The following is a 24665-nucleotide window of genomic DNA, read 5'->3' on the forward strand; positions in this document are numbered from 1 at the left end:
CTATGGCTTCAAATTGGAATTACCCGGTTCCAGCCTTTGGACAAGATTTGACCTGCCAAAGCAGCTGACTTCATCCCTGCCCTCTGTCATAATCTTTCTTGAGATCCCAGGGCTCCTCCTTGCTGTCTGACTGACTGCGTGTCTATGCCTCCTGTCTCACGACAAGCATGCAGACGTGCTTTTTGATAGAAGATGTTTGTACTTCGGCCAAGGGACATGATGTGTTGTGTTGGTCATGTCACTGGCGATAGCATAAGGCCAGTGAGAGTCTTTGAGATCTATGTACTCTGCCTCAGTTGAAATGTTGAGGCGCTTCTTTTGATACAACACTGAGGGACTAGGTGTGTTCTGTAATCTACAGCTTATGGAATCTTCATGCATTTTTAGCAATGTGTTTTAAATGGGTACAGGTGCCAACGGCAAGCATTACTGTGGAGGGCAATCCTGCTCTGAACCGTGTGAGATGGACGCATTCTGGGAGAGAGATTGCTGTAGGTGATTCAGAGGGACAAATAGTTATATATGACGTGGGAGAGGTATGTATACCACGTATTGTGCAAAGTACATTACAAAACACTCAAGTTTCTTTGACTTTTACTCTTATTTAGCAACTTGCTTTCAATTTTTTTCCCCTGTCATTAGAGGAATAAGGTTTAAATTTTATTTTCAAATTAATGTTTCCTTTTTGTGTCCGTTTCGGGTATTCTAGCATAACTTTTTAGCATGCTATCTGGCAGCCAATCAAAAAGTAAAAACATTATTGTAAGGCTGGTGAAATAAGATGAAAGAATCAGCGATTTTGTCTGTAGAGACTTTATCTTCTTTGTAACTGCGGCGCATGTGAATTCTGACCATAGCTTGAGAAGTACCGAACAAAAAATTTTGCAGTGAAGCAGTCTTGACTTCGTTTCTACAGGGAAGCTGTTGCTATTGCAAGTACGTGTACTGCAGTAGTACGTAACTAATTGATTGGATGAGGACATGGCATTAGTATTCCCCTTTGGAGGCAGTGTCTCAGACGGAGACGTATCATGCAAGCTTGTAATAGTATCATTACATACTTAAATATAGGATTTTCAAATTCTGCTTCTTTCATTAGTTAGAGCTTTTGATGTTCAGACTACTAACTAACTAAAAGTTACACTAAATAAAGGTAAGCTTTTCTATTGGAACCTCTTCTGAACGTTACTTAAGCACTCTGCTGTTCAAAATGAGCTCAGGTTTTATTTATCAGTAGGTTTAAATGACATTCTCTTTGTCAACAGCAAATTGCCGTTCCTCGCAGTGATGAGTGGACTCGATTTGGTCGAACACTGGCAGAAATAAACGCTAACAGAGCTGATGCAGAAGAGGAAGCTGCAACCCGCATACCGGCGTAGGCCTTTAAAATAGGCAGCAGTGGTAGACTATGAATGATTTGATGCAAATCTTAAAAGTGTAAGCATGTGTCAGTTCAAATAATAGCTTAAGGGAGGAATATATGGATTCAGCTATGGACTTTGAAAATGTATTAAGATCACTGAAAATCAGATCTTGCATTGTCACTTTTTATATATCAATTACAAGCACATTCTTGGATTTGTGTAACTTTTAATACAGTTAACTGACTTTGCAAGGAACTTCTTTTGCTGAAATGCTAACCTGGTGTAAATTTGCTATTGGGCTTCTGAAATTTCCACTTTGTAACAGCATCTGTTTCTGAAAAGCAAAAGTTCTGTTTCTAAACTAAACTTTCTATATTACACACTAACTTTCATTAGGCAGTAAATTTCTGAAGCATTCTTTAATTTGAACTCTTCAAATTACCCATGGATATGCATGCATATGTTCCAAGTAAGTTTCATTGTTTATATATAGATAAGCCTCAGACTCTGGTAGCGGGTAATATACGTGAATAAAAATTTGTCTGTAGTTACAAACTTATTTGATAATTGGACCTGAATTAATGAAATACATATTTAATACCAAGTTCTTTTGTTTGAATTGGTGCATTAAAAGGTGAGACTGATTCACAAATAAATATTATATGAGCTCTTGTCAACTGCCCTGACCCCTAATCTCTGTCCCTTCAGTAGTTTGAGAGTAGAAAGTTCCTGGGAGCTGCTGCTTTCATTTTACTACACACATCACAAGAGTTGTTTTCTACCCCCAACCTCCACTTCCTACCATGGCAATCGGCCAAAAAGAAAAAGGCTTCTGTTGTCAAATTTTTCTTTTCCAAAGGATAAGGAACTAGATTTTGACTTAATTTCTATAGCATGATGGTTTGCATTCTGTTAACTACAGACTTGCTACTAATTTTCCATATTAAGTTAAAGAAAGATATTTTAATTGCTTAACATTTTTATTGAAACCAAACCTCTCAATGGCTTGAAAGAGAATGGTTGGAATTTGTGTTAAAGGTTAAATTTTTTTGAGTGTATCTTTCTTAGGACATTATAAAGTTTCCCATCAAGACTGGTTTTGGGGTTGGGGGGACTTTGTGGTGTTTGGTTTGGGTTTTTTGGGGTTTTTTAGTAAATATTCTGACTTTGTACTAATTAGGCACTAAACCAGGATTGACTTTTAACTTAGGACTCTAGTTTGTTTCTAGTATTCTTAATCTGCTACAAGCTTATAATTTTGCCAGAAGAGCTGTTTTATATGCTTAAAAGTAGGAAATAGGTTTATATTCCTTAATCAGCTTTACGTCCAGAAGTATTCTTATTGTTCCTTCATTGTTTGTGTGTTAAGTGGGGTTTTTTTGTTGTGTTTTTTTCCTATTTCTCCTTGTCTCAGTTCTGTTACGAGCAATTCATAGAGACACAGGCAGCAGTAACAGCAGTTCTGTCTTCAGGAGGTTCTCTTTTTCAGTGGGTTTGAAAGGGAAATGTGTTTAGGCTTCCATTGGTGTTGACTTGTCAAAAGTCCCCCCACACACACCTTTCAGTGCAAAGTCATGCTGTTCAGTTTGACATTTCCCTTGTATGTTTTCCTCAACGTTAGGACAGCAGCTATCTGTTCTGTTGCGAAACACGTGAACTATATAAAGAACAGGCACATCACGTTATGATTTTTACCCTTTAGGCACAGGAGTTCTTAATGAGCAGAATGTTCTGTTGTTTTGCTGGTTTTGGGGGGTTTTTCTGGTTTTGTCTTTTTTTTTTTTTTACTGAGGTTGTTACTTCTTATCTAATAATGCATTTCCTTCAGACTTACATTTTCAGAAATCCAGTAGATAAGGCTTTCTTTCAATAGATTGTAGCATAAACATACAGGTCGTATGGCATTAGTGTTGCAGAACTTCAACTTTTTAATAATTTTCAACAAAAACATTCTGTATTTTCCTGCTTGTGTTCCTCCCTCACAAAATAGTTGAGTACAGGTTAAAAATGTTGTAAAACCCATACCTGCAACTTTAAGAGACCAACAGTGATGCTAGATACTGTAAATGATCATCCTGGGAGCCACACTGTCCGGTTTTGGAGCTGTAAGAAATACAACTGTTGTCTTGCGTTGTAAAGTCTCCTAAGGCCTTGATCGAGTCAGTCAGCAAGCTGTGACTAAGATTAAATGCCAGTGGGTACCTACCATTTTTGTATCTATTTAGAAAAGCGCAGAACAAATACATAGATATGGGAGAGTTCCTGGGAAGCCTGTCTCTAGAAAACTGCACAGAACAGGTAATTCTTTAAACAGAAAAAAAAAAAAACCAAATAAAGACAGAAGCCTTCTTCTAATGGGGTTATATATACATATATATATATATGCATGTTGCAGAATAGTGATCAAACTCCCAACTTCAATGTATTGTACCCTCTAGCTCACTAAAAAGTATTCAGCACCGAAAGATTTTGCATCTTGTTTAGAGGCTAGAACTGGAGGAGGGCTTGTCTGTGTTGGTAGTGTTCGGTTTCTAAGAAGCCATTTCTTCATAAGCTGACTAAAACTCTTCATATTGGCCTGCTGTCACCTGAGCAAGAAAGTAACAGAACCTCACATCAGTTTATGTCGCCGGGATACCCTGTACTCCAGGATGTTTAACCCTGAAAGAAACATGTAAAACTAAAGATTGGAGGTTGCCATACTTCAGTAAGCGAGGCTGGAAACCCACCCATCTCTTCTCTGGCTGTATGGGTAGTATAACTACCTTTCCTCTAGGACTGCAGAAATCTAGACTCCCCTATTTCTTCTGACATTTTTGCATTTAAAAATTACACCAGAATAGACTTTTGGCAGACATTAAGCCAGAAATAGTTCAAGCTTTTCCTTTCTCCTCTCCTGGAAGTCTAAAAAATCAGTTTTGCATATAAAAAGAATATAAAAGTAAGTCGTCGTCGTGTGGGTCCCCCCCGCCTCAAATAATCTAATCTTTCAATGGTAAAACAATCTAAAAATAAAGAGAATGCCTTCAATTTTTGTTACAAAAAGTTTTCCATTCTGGGGAAAAAAGCACTCTGAGTAATAAATCCTGTATTTTATTTGTAAAGATTCTCGAGTCAGCTAATAACTGGCAAATATCTCATTCTGTTTTAAATATGCTACCACAGAGGTAAGATCTATTACACATTTAGTATTACCATGTATTTCGAGGGAATTCCTTGTTACAAAGTAGGGCTGCAAAATAAAACATTGCATGTGCTCATCTAATTACTGTGTTCTCTTACGCTTACAAGCCAGCACACTGCATTTTAATGTGTCCTGTACTGTACATTCATTAAATGGGTACATCTAATCTTTAAATTTTGATCTATATTGGGGGGGGTGGAAATCACACTGGACAACTTTTCTATATAAACGCGACGAAGTGAACTGACTTGTGTTTTTAAATATTTTATTGTCATATGATTAACAAAACGCCTTCAAAACATTCTGTACATTTCAAACTATTTTGAACTGCAATGCCCATTATATAAAGGTACGTGTGTAGATGCCATGATGTCTCTGTACAAAGATGTACAATATGTACAGTAACATTAAATGCAAGCTGTGCAAGGCAAAGTCTAGGCTACAGATTCATGCCACTGGTTAAAACGAGGCATAGAACCACAGCTTCAGTCAGTTCCTTGTGTACAAATAAACAAATAAATGCAGGTATATATTAATGTTAGAAAGGAGCAATTAGATTTGCAAGCTCAGTTCAGCTAGAACAACATGCAGCTGACCGGAAAAAATACAGTACTACCCCTTGTGAACTCTTTCCACTGCATCGCTTTGTTAGGTTGAAACATCTCTTCAGGATTCAGCTGCACTTTTTGGCTGAGCGGAGGCGATGCCAGGAGATCGAAACTTTGGAAGATATAAACCAAACTTATTTTCTATACCAGCAAATGTAGCTGTAGCAAGCCTGTATCCACCAATGTGCTCAGGGTTAACAGGAGGAAGATCTGAAATTCGAGTTTTTGGGATAGGTTCTGCTCCAGAAGGTTTGCTGTTTGAAGAAAGAAAAAGAAAAAACGCCTTTCCTTTATTTAAAGCGTTTTCTTAATCCTGAATAACTTTACAAAATCTAGACTCAATACTTAAGGCTTTTGTCTGCGTATGGAAGACTGTTAAAGCTGACCTTAATTAATTCACTTCTATGGTCAGGTAAAGTTGAGAGTTCAGACCACTACTTCATGGGAAATCAAGGCAGCAACTGAAGTTACATTTTTACTGGTAGCTTTGTAAATTATTTTTATTTCAGTGACACAGGGAAAATGGACAAAATATCTTGCTACAATGGACATAGAAATTTTATGTAGTATATTAAAATAAATATGAAATGATTCTTTATCTCCTCATCTGTTTAGAAGTAGCATGCAAGTTTCTCTCAATTATATAAGGATGGGGGAATTTTTTGCATACTGTAATTTTAAGTACAGGTGCTCAAAGTCACCAAGTTTAAGTGGTCCCATGCGTGAAGAAAAGTAAGATTATTTTTTTTTTAACTTGGCAGGGTTTTTTGTGCACGCTAAAAAGCAAATATTTGACTTACAGGCCTCCAAAATCGACATAAAACCATCTCTGCAGAAGTTCATAAGTGACCAAAGTAACACCAAACTGGGGTGAAGATCTGAACACGCGAGCTGTTAAATATTACAAATCATAGTGTCAAACAAAGAAAAGTTTCTCAGGAGAGAAGCTAAACATTTTTAACAAAATGTTATGTTTTTCAGAATCAGACCCTGCAAATACTGCTCTAATTGGAGTCCTTAACGAAGCAAGTGCTAATTTGCAGATTCGGGGTCAGCCTTCATATTCAGAGTGCATTTCTCACCTCCAGCTCCCTTCCAGAAAGCCGAAGGGCCTTCTTCCCTTAGAATCTTTCCAAAGCAGTCGATAACTCCACTGTATGTTGTCTGACCAGCGCGAGCTGCCACTTGCAGTCTTGTCTTGATGACATCAGCAGGGGTTACCAAAGAAGCAGCAGGCACACCTTTTAGAAGAAAACCACATTTAATTTGCACAAAGAATCTTGTAAAAGATGAAAGGCTTCTAACCGAAAAATGCAACTGCAGACTTCAATATTTTTTGCAAGCATTAGACATTACTAAAAATGCAAGTTCTTACACTTGATGCTAATATAAACTGTTGTTCTTGGTATAATCCTTTTGAGTTTCTTCTAAATTTAAAGGCTATAACTGATAGCCCAGAACATAATAATAAACTATCAGCAGCAATTCTCAACATCTTCTAGTGGTCTGCCATTAACAGTAGTTTGAAATACAGATAAAAGAGGCATTTTTCAATTCACACATATGCTATATAGGTAATAAGAGATATCCATGACAAAAATCAGTTGTGCAACCTTACTGTATTTGCTAATACTCTACAACGTATTTTGCAAATCACGTAGATGATTGATTTGGGAACTTGAATCCTACCCATCCGTTTGTTAAAAGTGTTAGAAGAAAACTACTACCTAGAACAGCTATTCTACAGAAGTATGTCTGGACTGCTGTTTGGACTGTTCTGTAGGAGAATAGATGCTGCTTGCTTCAATAGGCAAGCCATAAAAAGACTGAGGACAATAAAGGTGTTCTACAAGTCTGCTTAGTACCAGCAGCGTGGTATTAGCCAACAGTGATGGAAGAACAAATCTCCACTTCCAAGGCACCACTCTCAGCTTTCTAGTCAAAGGAAAGGAGAAAGTTTTCAGAAATGTACTCCACAGTTATATACAACTGTGTTATCTGAGATATTTCTGAATACTTCTGAATACTGTAAAAATTTCAACCTCTTAAAAAGAGGAACCATCTTCTGACTTAGAGTTTTGAAATTGATTTTGACTTCTGTTGAACCTCTACTATTGGTTAACATTGAATGAAAAGTTTAACGAGTCACTGATTTGCACAGGTGATCATGAACTCTCAAAAGTGTTCCTGGTCAATTCCGGAGGTTTTAAAGGAAAACAGAAGCAATGTAGTTAAGCCTACAAGCACACACTAATAGCAACCATATGCAGATTTTCCTTTACAGGCAGGTATGTTCAGACCGTATTCTTCCCTGCAGCACATACATAACAGGAGTAGATCGAGCAATCGGGAATTTGAAATTTGCAATTCAGAAAGGCAGATTTCCTGTACACGCTGTAAAACTAGGCCTACAAGAGTTACACTCATTTTTAATAGGGTTCATCGCTTAGTGTGAGTGACCCAGAAATAGTAATCAAACGAACGAAGCTGTGAAGTTTGCAATCTAAAAACAGAGAGTCTTTATATGAGATACAAGTTAAATAATAATATTTGTATGTGCTTCTATGAGTACAGTAAGCTAAATAATTTTCCATTTCGGGCAGCTCTGCATTACTTGAGAATAAACAGGGCTACAAATCTGTTACTAGTTTCCTAGCTGGTCTCTGCCTTCCCCGCGGGCACGAGGACCATACCAACTGGCAAAGACCAGGTGCAGCCAAGCTCTGTACCAAGTCCAGTATGGGAAACTGCTCTTTACACGCAGGCGGCTCATGATTGATGTATGTGATATATAGTGACTCCTTACGACTGTAACAAGTAACAAAAGGTCTGTTCAGCCCAACGATGTTTCTAAACTGCACGGATGCCAACAGAGAACCGTTCACGATGGAGAGGCTGCAGATACCTGGTTTTCATTCTAGTGATCTAATCCTCGGCAGTGCAGACTCTGGCCATCTGTATCCACATTTTTAAATATCCACCACCGCAGTTCCTACATCTAGTATTTTTATGCCACTTGCCATTTAGTAAAAACATCTTTTTATCACAGCTGCCTGTTCTCTTTATACTAAACGTTTTTGAGAAGCCTTAAAATATTGTAAATTTCAGAGTATGATACTTTAACTTCAGCTTCTTTACAAGCTAATGCCCTATTTTTAGCAATTACATTTAAACTAAGTTTCTTCTCCGTTATTCAGGAATCCAGAACTAGGCAAGTCATTTTCTTCTTAGCTCTTATGATACCTCATTTTATGTTCATCAAAGATTCAAATTAGCCTTCGACTCTGAGAGCACAGTAACAAGTAAAACCCCATTGAGACAGACAGATCAAATTTGACTACAAGTTGCTGAGCTGCATTACGCTGTTTATCCACATTATGCAAATGTAATTAGCTCTCATCAAAATTACATCGCCTCCCACTAAGGATAACAGTGTTCAAATTTAGATTAAATCAGATACAATGGTACAGTACCCTTCCTTACTGAATGAATATTAAATATTACTCACTAAAAGAAAAAAAATTACTTCCAGAAAACATTCTGCAAAATTACCTGCAATGGCTCCAGCTGTAAGGAGATTAAGCCCTCCCACATGGCCATTTTCATCAGCAAGCATCAGTTTACTATGAGCATAAACAGGAAAGTAGATTGCAGAAAAGGGAATGTCTCTGAGGAAACATGCTTTGGCACCCTGTCACACAGAAAACAGACGTAATGCAAATAAATTTTGTAAATAAGGTTAAAATTGACATCCAGCAAGCAGCCTGAGCCCAGGAAGTACCAACTCTTTTGACCTACCAGGTAAATAACACAGAAAATAAAATGTCTCGGGAAACAGAAGATGTAGAGTTGAACTTGAAAAGAGAATAAAGCACATCTAAAGTAAGTTTCTAGAATGAGGAAAAGTCAAGGTTCATGTCTAGTTTCAGTAAGCAATACGTGACATCAGTAGCTAGGATAAACACCTTTTACATACGATGTGTCCAAATGCGATGAAGGAAGTGACAAAGGTCTGTCCTTACGTCTTGCTGACAACAACCCACAACCACGGAAGCAGCAAGACAAGTCCTTGCATGCCATTATTTCCACCAAACACAAAAGCATTACTAAAATATCAGTGAGGACTGTAAGACCTCATAGTGATCTCCACTGATCGTCATCTGGTTGACTGAAGAAGCTGCACAGGAAGGCTAGCAAAAAGAGGGAAACCATCACAAAACGGGAGTCTTTTAGTCAGGGGAAGATACAGGGAGACAAAACCAGCGGCCTGTGATAATACTGCAAGGAGTAGCTCCTGGCCACAACCTGGCATTAAAGAGTTCCTTAACAGAACTTTGCATGCTGAAAAAACAGCGGAATACTCGTAATAAAACATATCTAATATTCTTCTTTTAGCAACTTCAGTCATCAGTCTGTTACCAACTAAAATCGCTCCTTCTGTGCAAAGCTCAAATAAGCACTCATATGCCCAAAAATCTCATTTGCATACCCTGAAAGCTCGCATGTTATAAAAACAGCACTCCTGGCCTAAATACCCAACCAGCATACTCCAAGCCAGCAGCCTGCACGCAACGGACCCAACTGAGGCCAGTCTCCCAGTAGTTATAAATACAGACAGCACACGTTACAAACCCTACCTGGCCTAAGCAGAAGACCTGAGAAAGACAAACTCGTCCCTTCAGTGATTTTCATGCAGACACTTTATGCTCTAAAATGAGTTCTTACAGTTACTCACAAACGATAATGCAATTCTAAAGAACAGCAGAATTTTTAGTAAGCTCAATTGTTTAATTACTGCAAACAGAAATGGCAATTTTGTCCCATGTACCAAAACATCTGTGATCTTTAGGAAATGTAATGGTCATGAATTTGATCCACCGAATTCAAAACAAAAGCTTCAGCTCTAGAAGTAAATTTGCACATTTTTATACTATTATTGCCTGTCTATGGACAAATCACGTAAAACAATGTTTTTAAGCACACAGCTACTATAACTGCTGAATTTACGTATTACCCCTCGCGCTGGCAGAAGATACAGGAAGAAATACTCTTCCTTGTTTAAGAAAACTAATAGCTTCTGCTCCATTACATCTGATCTGTAATGATGGTAGTAAGTATACCTGCAGGGAAGGAATCTGTTGACTGGCGTTCTGCTGTAGTACAGTACAGTATGGGCTTTTTTTTAGCGGAATTCGTTATCGACAAATCCCACCACTTAACTTCTTAAAAATGTGAATCCTACTAAACTCCACTACTGTTTCACTGCCATCAAATTATTAAGACAAAAAGAATATCCTGCTGCAAAGATAACAATAGAGATAACACAGATTCAAAATAAACATAAGAAAAACACACAGGGAAAGCTAAAGAAACTTTTCACAAAACCCCACCAAATGAAGTGATCAGTGCCAGAAGCCAGCAGGTCTGCAATACAGGACTCCCTGTAGCTTGGCATAAAAGCCCAAAGGATAGAATGGGGGAGTATTTTTTTGTATCCCACTGCCATTAATATAGAAGTGGGTTTTCTTCAGTTTTCCACTGTGGGGCTGCCCTGCAGGAAGAGATTGGTTTTAAATTCAAAAGGTTTCTTTGTTTTTAACAGTTTTTGTTTCAACAATGTAAAAGTTTAGCATAAAACATAAAACGATGAAGCCACTCAAAGCAGAAATACATACCTTATAAAGACCAAGAAGGCCTAAATCTTTTATAACAGAGAGGGCACTGACTCTGGGTCCTGTAGTAATTTCTCCAGCGACCTGCAACCGAATCTTTACAATCTCCAGTGGATTAGTGAAGATGACCTGGGAAGCTCCTGCCTGCAAACCCCAAGAAAAAGAAAGTAAATTGCGTTACTAGAGCACGTGATGACAGGTTGACTTTTGCAAGTGCCTTCACGTCTCCCTGCATTGGCTGATACTCTCATGTAAAAATATATGAGAGAGATTTAATAAAGCACCTGTCTGGAAGTTAAAAGCCCCAAACCAGAAATCACAGGTTTGTACAAAATAAATTTTCACATTTGTATGTTTATAGTCCACAGAGGTGGATTAATTCAGTTTGTCTCTGCTTTTCTCCTTGACATCACTTTCTAGAAGCCGTGGCTGTGTTTAAAAGTCTATCAGATATTACACAAAATACTAAACCAAAATAATCATTAGACTTGTGCTACTAGAGCATCAAACACATATAAAGAAGACCTTATGTTTATTCAATAATAATCCATCACCAATGTGTAGTAGACATGTTATTTGCATTTAGTGGTGATGCTGTTTAAAAGGTAAATTTGCATTTAATGGTGTAATTTTAAATTATTAGAAAAGTTGTTTGGTGTTTTGTTTAGCAGCCTTTAATTGTCCTAAGTGGAAACAAAATGTAAAATTTAAATAGAAAGAGTAACATTTCAAAATATGATACTAGATAGAAACAGGAGTCATATCTTTCTCTGAGCTGAGCGTGGCAGATTTTACATGCAGGAAATACTCTGTTAGCAGTGCTGAAGGACCATCTTGCATACTTCCTAGCAATAGTGCTGCAGAGCTGCTTGAGATTCTGCACTTTAACCAAAGACTTCCAAAGAAATATATTTCAGATTTGAGAGGGATTCAATCTGACAGTTCAGTTGCAGAAGCATGTAAACCTATTTAAAATGACATGTTTAGATTTCTCCCTGGTTTGCTGTAGGTACTACCATTCACTTCTGGAGAAGTGCGTGGTTCATCAGAAACCAGCTAAATTTTACTAAGCTTTCTTTTCCCCTCTTCCTAAGCCACCTTTTTTTCATTTAAAAATTAAAATCACTTCCATAAAATTTATGGCATATAACCACTTGAATACAGCCAACTTTAAAAAGCATTTCTTCCACAATCTAAAAGCTCCTTTTAATCCTGATCTATTCCTCCAACCCATCAAATCTTAGTGAAGGAAAAAGATGCAGAACATCTGCAAGTAAAGCTTTTTTCCACTTCTAAATTGCCCAGGAAATAAACGCTCTTTGTGATGCTGGGGGTGTGTGTGAAGGAAAATCAATAGTCTGCTACAGCACCTCCTGGACAGCATGCATGGCGTTCTTTGCAAATTGATTCAGAACTAATGAACGCTAATCCTTTCTGCCTATAGCACAATCTTCCTCTCTCCAGCAGCAGGCAGAATAAACTTGAGATTAGCCCTGAAGCATGTCTTAGAAGTTGGTAACTTGAATTATTCTAGACTTGAGACAAAAGAGCATTGCAAACCTCAACAGCTCTTACTGGGAATGACTAAGCACTCAGGTAGTATCTACAGGACGGGGGGGCATGAAGCATCAGAATCTTCACTGACCAAGCACCCGATGCTTCATGGAACCTTTACTGACCACACCGCCACCCTTTTATTGCAAGCCCCGTTTATTACCTCACTCAATAGTGACATTTAAAATCATCGTTATGGCTTTACTAAAGCACCTTGATGCAAACAGTGGGAGAACAACCCCTGCTTTTCATTAATTGTCTCCACTGTAGTAGTTACTGTCTTTAACACTTTCCACTCAAACGATCAGTCTAGGTTGTTAATCTTTGTTTTATTCCCTCACTTCTTCACCCCTCTGAAAGAAAATCAAAGCCTACATTTTTGTGGACGTTTATCGCAACCATCAGGAAGGTCACTGGCGCTCCCAGACCAGCCAGACTGATCCCATCTTCTGTTCCTTGGACTTAATGCATTGTGTTTACTCCGTTACCTGACACCACTCGTGTGCAAAGCCATTCTTCAGACTCTCTTTACTTCTCATCTCACCTTTTCCTTCACAGTTCATACACACCTATCCATGCAAGATGAAATGGCTGTCCTGCCAGGCAAAGTTCCAATCTAAATAAAACTTACAAAATTCTCATTTGGCAAGTTCTGTTAAACAATAACCAATTCTTTTGTTCGTATTGCATTAAACAGAAAACCAATTTCAAATGTTTATCATTTCCCCACATAATTTTTAAAAATAATTTTGGTAGATAAAACATTAAGCAGAATGCTCTTACTACATAATGCAATGCACCACACAAAAAATTCCAATAAATTTAAATTTAGACAGTAAGCTAGAAATTCACTCCTCCTAGACAATTACCTGCTACCTGCCTATTAAATAAGCATTCTTTGTTTACACATATATGTGAAATTCCATTTTTTATTTTTCATGTTATAAATTAGCACATCCTGCAGAGCAGCCAAAATAACTCTTCCTATTTGCCTAACACCCACCACAGAAACACAAATAGGCCAATTCATAAACATTTCTATTTTCTGCCCTGAATTCAATCTCCCTGCAATTAACATTCTCCTCTCCTAGGTGCACAACTGCCTACCCTTCTGTTAACATCAGCAACAGCCCTCTTCTGATCCAGAAGTGAAAAGAGAAGACTCCAAACACAATACATTTTAATAATTTAGTAGCAATAGTAATTATATATACTATGTTACAAATTGTATATTGTTAATACAGAATTATATATTATGACAATATTAATATTAAAATATGACTTGATGATCAGTTATTGAGCAAAATAAAAGGAAAACCCTAACATATGCTTATATAATCAGTAGAAAACCATTTGAAAAGCTCTTTTATTACATTAACACTTTGAACATTATTTGCAGTGTTGAAAAACTTCTCAACAGGCAGCTTTCTCAAAAAGAGCTGTAACTGTCAAGATACCCAGTTAAATACTCCCTGTTAGCAATATGTACTTCTATCCAAGTCTTGACTTTTCATACAGTAATACTTGTAGCTCAGCAAACTTTTCTGCACAGCAGTGATTTGATTCACGTGAAGAGGGGCACTGAATTCACTGGAGTTGCACGAATGAGTTAGGTCCTTAGACATATCACAGGTACAGATAAGACAAGCATTGACTTTAATACAGAACATGTAACACAAGAAAACTCACTTTTTCATTGTGTAGTTTTTTAAAAATGAATGCGAGGGTTGTTTTTTGTTTGTTTGTTTTTTCTTTTTAAGTAAATGGTTGCCTAACTATCTGACAAAGAACATGTGAGGCAGAGGAGAGTGCTGCCTGGGGAGCAGAGGAAGAGCGCTCCCGAGAAGGGGGTGTAGAGGAGAATGACACAAGGGATCTCCAAATAAAAATGAACTGGCGGTGTGCAGGGTTGCAATACAAACCTCCATGCTTCTGTGCAAATCATTGGCAATCATCATCATTCTTTTCCAAAGTATCTTACTTCAGCTGTCAGCTATGTATGTTAAATACACGTGCACGTGTATATATACACACAGAGGTATACATTGCAGTCCTTGAATTTCTTTTGGAGAAGGTGCACTAAATCTAGATTTTCCCCCCATAAAAACCTCCCTTCACACATAAATTACAAGAGACACTTTAAAAAAGGTTGACAAATTTGTTTCTGAATGGAGGTTATTCATACACATCAAAAATACCAGTAATAAAAGCTTCTACTTAACCTTAATGTCATGTAAAATAACTCTACAAGGAGCAAATAAAGGAACTAAATCTGACAGCAAAGGTTATGAGAGAGAAGATGTAGTTTGAGATCCCACAGCAAACGCCCCATGACATGCCAAAGGCTGAAGGAAATACACAAATGACCCTGCAACATGAGACCTCTTGCCCTTTCCAATTCCACCCGAGAGGCATATGCTACAAAGGGGGAGAGGCCTATTTCAAGCCCTTCCTTCCTTCCTTTCTGAAACCACCACATCCTGGACCACAACTATGTCCCACACAAGCAGCTAAAATAAGATGTTACTTAGAACAGTCTGGTTTAAAAACATTAAAAGAACTTGCACTTCTTTCTCAAGGCAAAGCTGTCATTGCTCATGCACCTACAATAAGCTTACTGTCTCTTTTACTAAACAATAAATTTCTCCCCAACTTTAAATGTCCGCAACAGCGATCAAGATAAAGCAGTAAAGTTTAATTATGCTTCTAACTTTATCTGTTTAAAGTATATTAAAAGAAGTAGATTTTGAAGGAAAAGTAGTCTGACAGCTATAATTCTGTATGTTTGTTAAATAAAAAGTTAACATTTTATTTTTTCAAAAAGAAATATTTGACACCTTCCTATTTGCCTGATAAGCCTATATACATGTTTATGTGTATGTATGTATATATGTATAAATACATATGAAAAATATTTTTACAAGTATACCAAAATATTTAGGCTAAATGTTAGATTTAATGTTTTAATATGTAAGTTTTTAAATCAGTGGTAAATTTGGACCTCTATGTGTATGTATGTGCAAACACATACACGCACACCCCCCCCAACCTCTAATCATCAACAGATGCATTGCCTACACCTCCAAGAAGGGTTCTTAGACCCTTTCTGTCTGGCACCCCACATCCTCCTCTTCCCTGCAGCACAAATCAGATAAAACAGGATTCATCCATTCAAAATGCTACACACCATGCACATTGCATTGATGGGAAGAATCCATTCCTTCCTGTGTAATTCATAGGAACTACAGCTTAAAAATCACAGCACTTTTATCTACTGTAACAGTACTTACTAACGGTACTGTAACAGATACTAACAGAATCATTTACACAGCGCTAGATGTCTACTTCAACACCACTTCCCAACTGAGGACGAACAGTTGCCCTACAGCACCTTGCCCTTCACGACATACTCACATGCGTCATGTGTGTAAGTTCCTTTGAGAAGCCCTGTCCATATCAGGTATGCGGTCTCTGCTTCCCCAGCTGCTGTTGGGATACAGGAAAGCATTGCCAAAGCCTCACTCAGTCCCCCTGCAACTCAAAGCTAATGGTAGCTGAAAACTCCAAAGGCAGAAATGCAGGCTAATCACTGAATTACAATGAAATGTAATTCAATTAATTAAAAAAACAGTAAGGAAAGAAACTGTTTTCTCTGAACGTGCGTAAGTGCGGACAGTGCTGTTGATGATTAACAAACCAGACTACTCTCGGGAAGGTAGGAAGATGGGATATCAGTTTCATCCATGAGGGACCAGATGACAGGTATGACCTGACTGCTGTAACTGAGCTGCCCCATGTAGCTGTTCTGCGGATTTCAAATACAGCTACAGCTTGGGAGCAGCTGGGAATATTTGGGCTCTGACAGAGCAGACCCTACACTTCCCAATGACATTTACATTGCCCAGCGGCTAGCAGGTAGGTTTCAAGGAGCACAGGGCACAGGCTGCCTGCGGGAGGTCCCTGCCCTGCAGTAAGGAAGGAAAGACAACAGACAGGCAGCTGACCATATAAACAGGCCACCGCGTGGGCAGATGTCTTTGTTAACAGCTACAAGAACGAAAACATTTCCTCTTACTGGGAACGGGAGTTTATTCCATAACCTTACAGGAGCTGAGAATAATTGGAGCCTGAGAAGTAAGATTCTGGCCAAAGAGATCCAGTCTCTTGGAGTTACCGTTTGTGGAGGAGGCGCATGCCTGTGGGTAGCCTCTTTGCTGGATGGTATAGCACTTCTTACAGACACTCCAGAGCTATACAGTTGACGCAGGTTCTCTTGAATCACTACTGTCTTAATGTCAAAGGTTTCACCTGTCCTCATGTGTGGGTCTTAGAAGACCGTAACACCATACGTAGGCTTTGATACGGCACTGCCATCCAGAGAGGAGAATTTGCTAGGTCTGCTGGAGCCTTTCCCAGCTGCCTCCACTTCCTCACATGAATTTTTTTTGTTCCTGGTTGAGGACTGTGGCATGCACAATGTGCTTTTGTACAGCTTGCAAGAGGGTGGGCCTTCAAAGGCCAGAAAGGCCTCTGCTGTAAACTCTATAATAAATGGCTGAAAATATGGCTTGCTCAACTTGCTCATCCACTATCAGTTCCATACCAGAAATGATGAAAAAGTGCATTATTCCTGTTAATCAGGAGAAGGTTCAACACTAAACACAGGCAAGTGATGGTCAGAGATAGTAATAAGTACATCTCTGAGAACTACATACAGGTACAATGCTGTTTCTTCTGATGTTATGACAAGGTGAAAAGCTATAGTTTAGCCTATATTTATAGTGTACTGTTAGCAAAATATTTAAGTGTCAAACAACAAAGAAAAGCCACAAAAAAACAAGTTACCCAAATCCAGATGCTGAAAATAATTTTGGCATAAATAAAATCCAAACGGTCCCACAGTAACCCACCATTTTGTACTAACAGAGGGAGAAGGAATAGAATAAAGGAAAAACGAAGAAGAGAGGTAGCATCACCCGAACAGAAAGTTTTGCGTGCCTCTGCACGCATAGATGGACTAAGCTTACTCGTGGCACTTCCTTGGATGTTACTGTTGGTTATGTCTCGTAATATTTTGTAGAAGAACAGTATACAATGAACACCAGAAGGGTGAAGATCAACATGGAAAAGAGCTGTCACAATGAAGATGAAAAGGACTGAGGATGAGAAAGACTAACATATCAACTTGCTACTGCTTTAGTCAACTGATACTTTCAGACTTTTAGAATAAACTTTATAGGCGTGCTACTAAAGATTCTGCTATTTAGGAAGAAGTGAAATTGCTAAAATGGAACTAAGCAGCAGTTCAGACAGAAAAGTCATCAACTGGTAAGATATCAGATGATCCAGAGGAGGCTACAAAGAAATTAACATCCCTGAGGTTCCTAAACTGTGGCCAACTCCTCTCGTACAAAGGCCAACTTTGTTTAAAATTCTCCCAGATTGAATGAGATAAGCATTATCTTGAAAAAGGAGATGAGAATATCAGCTAAGACAGTCAGAAAGGGTTGTGTTTGGACAGATTATAAATCTGTTCAGCTTCACAGAAACATCCAAATTTCTGAAAGCTTATCTGAAACTCAGATTTCTCCCCAATTTTTGCATGTTTACTACAGTAAGACAATAAAGTTATTTTGAAAAAGGAGTACGTACCATGAAGTGGAAAAGCCTCTATTGTAGAATGAATTTAATATTATACATTTCAGTACAAAAGCATGTAAAATAATAAAACTGATTATCAGACATTTGATTTTAATTATGACTTTAACCACAACACAGAGGAAAACACTAATGAATTACACTCACTTCTGTTATAAATGACCTGTATGTGCTTTCTGTGCTATTCAGCTTTCCAGAAAAAGGTTAGTCTTTTGCTAGCTATACATCACAGCTGCTTTCTCACATTTCTCAGAAAATAAACTTTGTACACTGACAGGTGAAGACTCAAGCATGTACCAGGCTGCCAAATTAAATCAGGCAGAAGTATAAGCAGCCTCCCTTCAGGGCTGCTTCTTTGAATTAAAAGTTTGCAGAGGTCAACAACCTTTCTGCCCCAGGTTTTGTTGTAAGCTGAGGAGGTTTTATACCAGCCTGTCAGCCTACTCAACTGGAACTTATTAGTGTTCTCTGCTACAAAAGAAACCTAACTCAAGCCTTAAACATTTTATAGGGTTAACAACTGTTGGGGAATCCCACAAATGAAATTACCCAATGTGCAAAACAAAACAAAACAAAACAAAAAATCTATCATCAATATAAATTCAAACCACTTACAGATTGCTAAGAGATCCACTGAATTACAGCCCTCAAATCTCATCAAAAACAGAATTTGTTTTTGAACTGTATTTAGATGATGGATGTAGTTAGCCTCTGGAGTAATGTAGCTACATTTTATACAAAGTCATTTAAACAGAAAATTCACTCATACCTATTTTCTGAAAGATAAGACTACACTGTTCAGTTTTTCCACATTTTCACAAACAGAAAAATTTCACATATAGCAAGTTGAAGAGTGCATTTCTTTTCCTTCTTAAAATCTTCAGCAAGAAATAGATTTTTCAAACTGTTCTAGCCTCCCCCCCTCCTCCGCCAAAGGAAACTCAAACATGATCTCTATAATCCATTCTCAAGGACTACCTGCATCTTTCCAAACTAACCATGAACGCCAACCCAAGCAAAAGTATGGAAAAGGAGAAAAGGCACCCTCTCTTTAGCCTTTTGTGAATAAAACCACTGCTGAAACTGAATGTTAGAAACTGAGCCAAAATAAGTTGTTCAAGCACGTAATTCCAGGGGAACTCAACTCAGAAGTATGCAAAGCTTCCCAAACAGAAAAAGTACTTTTTTTAGTTCTTGTGACTGGGACAAAACAGAACAGTTCTGTTCAAATCGACAAAGCACGCCCATTAACTGTCATTCCAACTATACTGCACATGACTGAGAATCAATTTTTCCTAGGAATACAGGACGAATACTTACACAGCCTCCAGCAAGGACCTCTGCAGGGAATGGAATGGAACCATCATTCTTAGTAAATTTGTCTCTGACAAAGTCATTCACCTAATAAAGATACAATACATTACACACAACTTTAAGTTATTTTTCCTCCTTATTAACATATATCAAGTACATCCGTAACCATATATATTAGAGTGCTTGTAAGTGGTCATCTTTCACACATTTTAGGAAATAAATCCTATGTATGTTAACAAACAAAAGAATGCCAGGGGGTAAAAAAAAAAAGATACGTACAGTTAGCTTAATAGCCTTTTCTGGAGCAACACCTATCAGCTGTGGTAACAAGCCTACAGAAACAAAGACATCATAAGGCAACATTATCTTCCTAATACAGAAACTAGTATTCTATAAGAGCTCTACAGAAATGCCTTTCTGCACATGGGATAACCTTTGAGGTGGATGGCATTTATGTATGTGATGCTGCTAGAGCACTGCATATTCATACCAATACAATTTTATATTAAGATTTCTGTTGAAAATGGTAATGAAAAGGGTGACCAGATCTGCCTTCCACAACGAAGTCAAGCCCGATGCTGTTGCTGTACAGAAGAAAAAAAAAGGGTAAGGACTGAACATACACCTTGGATAGGTCTACTACATAAGAGTTCGTTTGACTTTTTTAGCCCCTTAATATCACTTTCCCATAAAACTTGCAATTACTTTTTAAAATAGGAGAGTAATTATGAGATTTACACATGACTATAATAAATTATCAACTCACTTCTACTTGACTCACTAACCTGAGTTTTCTGAAGGCTCCAGTCAACTAAGGATATAAAGGATTTTCTCTTGTTCAGTCCAACATGGTAGCATGAACTTCATTAAACCCTAGTACTATTAAGGATTTTTTATCTCACCAAGCAGAAGCATTAGTGGACAGAAACCGATTTTGAAAAGGTCCTTGCTCCTGGAAAATAGCTACTATCAAAATGAACTGCCATTTGACAAAAGCACATACACTTTTCTAGGAACTAATAGGTTTAAGAAAAAAATCAGTAGATGGCAGTCTTAACTTCCTAACATACAAGATTATAACAGCATCTGTTATTTTTAAATCCATTTTCTCCACAGTCATTTTGGCATATGTATAGATTATAAAACTTAAAAGGCTTATTTTTATTAGAAGTGTTCATTTCCTAATGTTATTCCATGGTTAGGGAATATCAGTCTGTCAAAAGTGTTTGCCAGTTAACTAACAAAAAATCCCATGCTAATTATATCCAATATCAGATAACAGCAACAAAACTGTATCGATGTGGTTTTCCATTATCCGCTACGTGAAAAGAATAATAGCTAAAAATTCATTAAAAATATTCAAAATTACCTAAAGTACTCAGCCTGCAGAATTTTTATACTATTTCCTTAAAAGGAAGCTCAGAGCAAACGCACCTAAATAGAAAGTGCAGCAGTTAATATATGCAGTGCAGTGTTTTCTTCCAACATAGTACTTTCTGTGCGATTTACACTTACTATGCTGAGGAAAGGCAGTTATTAAACACAAAGAAAGGTTGACAATAACAAAAAGAAATGCTGCCCTCCCAGCCTGAATCTCTGATCTGCCATGAAAAGAAAATCCATCTCTGCAGTGCCTACACTTTAAAAACCCAAATATACCAGACAAAACACCATAAGACAATCCTCCCCACCCCTCCTTTTATGCAGCTGAACAACTTGGGCACACGCATTCGGTGTGCCAGAGAACCTGGGACCCTGCATGGTCTAGTGAGGGACCTTAGAAGATACTTCATTAGTTCTGAAGTTGGATGCTAGGATTCAAAAGTGTTGTAATTTTCTTGACCAAAAATCGTAAGTCTTTATTTAAAAATATGAACTTTCCAGTATGCATTCAGATCTATTTTTTAAACTGCGGTAAACGACTGCATTGTATCGTTATATTACAATACAATTAGGATAACCCAGCTCAGGAATATAAGAACCCAGTAACAGACCCACAGTAAACTCCGTGTTTCTGCTGTTTAGTTTAATATACTTTCACACACCATCTAATTCTATGAGTCCAAGACCTTAGTAACATGCTGACCATTAACCGTAACATTTTCAAAACAACTACATGAACTTCTTATGCTAAACAATCTTAAAGACAATTATTAAACAGACTATTAAGAAGTTTACCAAGCTGACATTCTTTCAAACAAGCACATTTTTTCTCAATTGTAAAGCATTGCTTTTAACTCATCAATGGAATCATCCTCAATTTCAAAGTGTTTGAGAAAGGTTAGAAAACAAAAATAAAAATAACAAATGATCAGTTTTAGAAGCTGCTGTGCAAAACCATGTGGTTGGGGAGGGGGGGGCGGGAAGAGAGAGAAAACAGTACTGTAGAGCAGCACTGTAGAAATAGTCTCATAAATGTAAGTCAAGGAGTATTTGCTTTTGTGAAAGATTTAGCAACAAAAAAGGAAAACAATTTACCAGAAAGACGTAATTTACAGAGATTACAGCTATTTCATTAACATTTTCACTGACATATTCCTCCCTCTACTCACTTGCATAGCAAAATCCTGCAAGATTACAAAAACTCTTTAGCCAGAATCTACAGACTTTCACATGCAAAACTTGTCAGATACTGTCCTTAAAGGAGACTGTCCAGTGTCTTCATTGACAGAACACATTGCAAAGCAGAAAAAAAAAGCTGTGACCATCACAGAAATGAGTGACTTTGCTCCAACTAAAAAAAAGTGTGCCAATTAATAAATACCTTACTGATCCTTATGAAAATTGTGCACTTCGTGAAGTTATGTGAAATTACAATTAAAAATAGAGAATTCAACTAAATATCAATTTCAGAGGACTGGCTAGCATGTACCCTCTATGTAAGTCATCTTATTGATGTGATAAAAACCCATTCAGAATCTTCTCCTAAGCTAAAAGAAGATGTAAGATATCTTTCAGTCTAACTGATAAAACTGATAAAAAGTTGCTTTGAATTCTTAACCTGTATTTTAGAGGAGGTTTTCTTCTTTTTTTACATTGCAACTTTTATGAGTTCCACTGTTGATATTTTAAAGTAAAACAGAGCAACATAATACAACAGCAGGATGCAATTTCTTGTTCACAGGATAAAATCATAAAACAAGTCCCACTACCTGCAAAAGTATGAGGCATAAGATCTGGCATCCAGATTAACAGGTACATTTCAAAATGACTCTTCTGTCTCTTTTAACAAAAAATATTTGCAGTAAAATGGATCTTTATTTCTCAGATGCTAATCTGCTCCTGATGTTTGCCCCAGCCAAAAGGTACAATCCTCAGTTTGTGAGATAACAATCACATCCACAACACTCACACCCCAGAAATTAGGACTTTAAACAACCTAAGCAGCAAGGAGCAAATCAGTAACAACAAAAATATGCTCAGTTTTTCCCAGCAATTGTTTATGACGAACAGTGCTCAAGGTATCAAGTTTCCTGGTTTTCCCATAAGAAACTAGTTGTTGAGGTATTAAAAAAAAAGAAAGGCAGAAAAACCCCAACTCGATATAGATTTTTTTTTATCCACTTACCTCTGTAAAGACCAAAAAAGCCTTCAAAACGCAAAACCTTTTTAAAGCAGTCAAAGCTGTTTTTATACATCAACTCTCCTACGACTGCACCAGAGGAGCGCTGATTCTGCATACGAGTTTTCACCAGGTCTATGGGATATACCGCAGTAGCACCAACAGCTGTTAAGAAAGGATTTGGAGTATTATTTCTGCAACATCATTGTTGGTGAGGTATATCATTTTATGAATATATAAGCTGGTAAGATCTCTGATATGTTGGAAGTAAGGAAAAAGTCTCAAGGAGAATGGATTACACTGTTACATAAAACAAGGTGCGCAGAACAAAGAAAACCAATCTGAATTACCAGTAAGGAAATTTGTTACTGGAGTAGTTTCAGAGGACTGTGGAGGGATACCGGAAGAGAAGCAATAAGGGAAGAAAGGGAATGGCACAACCTAAAGTGGTTCCACCCTCCAATTCTTCACGTGTATAACCAAGAAATGCACCTTAGATGAGACCAAGTAGTCTGGTCAGAAATATTACTCACCTCCCGCAATTGAGCCCAAAGTGAACCTGTAAGCTGATTCAGCTACCTGGAGCCAGATAGGCCTGCCTAACTCTCCAAAAGATTGCTGTGTGAGGAAAAGAAAAGAAAAAAAAATGCTTGAAAATCTGCATGGGAAAACAAAGATGCCTGTGAATTGGCTTTTACAACATTACAGAAAGAATCTGATAAAAATTGGTAGCTTTATGTTAAGGAGGAAAAAAAAAAAGAAATTACTATGTAACTTCCATTACGCCTAATGAATGAAGCACATTTTTCAAATATTCCTTCCAGAAAATATTCTTCCTTACATATTCGTAGTATAACTGAAAAAACTATGGTCAAGAAAAAGTAGAAAGAAAGTCAAATCAACTTTGCTACTTTCCATTCTGTTGCCTTCAAATTTGTAAGGCACAGAACGCCCTCTTGGCTCAAATAAACCTCAATATCTCAAAAGGAGTACAGTATCTCACAGACATCATTTATCAGCACGGGATATATTTTAAGATTATATACACTGATACATAGCATAAACATGACATTTAAAGTCTTCAAAACAAGCAAAAACTCAATTATTCCCCAAAGTATTCTCCACAAGACTTTTTCAGGCAGTTGATAATTTACAGACACAATGATGACCTCACTCACTTCAATCACATACACTACTATAAATGTATTAGTGTTTTAAATAAATACAAGTCTGCACAGAAAATATTTGCAGAGACTCATAATCATATTATTAGATGGTTATTAGAAACAAGGTAACTGGTAAACAAGATGTAAGTGTTCACAAACTTGCACTATAAAGTATGCAAGATGGGCCAAATTTTCTTCCAAACATAAATAAGGGAATTAGAGAAGAATTTATATTATGCAGTATAACTTGTCTGGGTTATATAAGTGGTCAAGATATTAACTGTTAAACTCCATATTAAAGCAGATACTAAAGCCCATCTCCCAAACACAAACCTGTTTTTCTTAAAAGCACCCTGTACCATTAGCAGATGTGCTCCTGACAGCACAGCTGGAATGTATACAGACCTCTGACTGCTACAGGAGGTTTTGCTCTCATGCAGATTATGAATTCTCCACAAAGATTATCACATGCACATTTCACAGCTAATGCACCAAGAACTAAGTTATGTTCAGCTTATTGAAGCTCTGGAAAGTGGAATTTCCCCAGAAAGACAGCATGTACCTCAGTGTAAGCTACTCTGTT

The 24665-nt window shown here is 37.5% G+C and overlaps 2 protein-coding genes across 2 annotated transcripts in view; one reads left to right on the plus strand and one right to left on the minus strand.

Annotated features, from left to right (window-relative positions):
• Nucleotides 1-2821, plus strand: part of DYNC1I2 (dynein, cytoplasmic 1, intermediate chain 2) — a 30314-nt gene extending 27493 nt beyond the window's left edge. The window contains exons 15-16 of the mRNA XM_009325437.1: nucleotides 411-536; nucleotides 1266-2821. Coding sequence (XP_009323712.1) covers nucleotides 411-536; nucleotides 1266-1379 — 240 coding nt within the window. The 3' untranslated portion in view covers nucleotides 1380-2821. The remainder of the gene's footprint in view (nucleotides 1-410; nucleotides 537-1265) is intronic.
• Nucleotides 2822-4797: 1976 nt separating this feature from the next.
• Nucleotides 4798-24665, minus strand: part of SLC25A12 (solute carrier family 25 (aspartate/glutamate carrier), member 12) — a 44895-nt gene continuing 25027 nt past the window's right edge. Inside the window, exons 8-16 of the mRNA XM_009325438.1 lie at nucleotides 23450-23534; nucleotides 22923-23081; nucleotides 19634-19686; nucleotides 19361-19441; nucleotides 10832-10972; nucleotides 8709-8847; nucleotides 6239-6397; nucleotides 5957-6047; nucleotides 4798-5410 (exon numbers count right to left, since the gene is read on the minus strand). Coding sequence (XP_009323713.1) covers nucleotides 5215-5410; nucleotides 5957-6047; nucleotides 6239-6397; nucleotides 8709-8847; nucleotides 10832-10972; nucleotides 19361-19441; nucleotides 19634-19686; nucleotides 22923-23081; nucleotides 23450-23534 — 1104 coding nt within the window. The 3' untranslated portion in view covers nucleotides 4798-5214. The remainder of the gene's footprint in view (nucleotides 5411-5956; nucleotides 6048-6238; nucleotides 6398-8708; nucleotides 8848-10831; nucleotides 10973-19360; nucleotides 19442-19633; nucleotides 19687-22922; nucleotides 23082-23449; nucleotides 23535-24665) is intronic.

Source organism: Pygoscelis adeliae, unplaced genomic scaffold (assembly GCF_000699105.1).
Source record: "Pygoscelis adeliae isolate BGI_AS28 unplaced genomic scaffold, ASM69910v1 Scaffold106, whole genome shotgun sequence".
Taxonomy (NCBI): Eukaryota; Metazoa; Chordata; class Aves; order Sphenisciformes; family Spheniscidae; genus Pygoscelis; species Pygoscelis adeliae.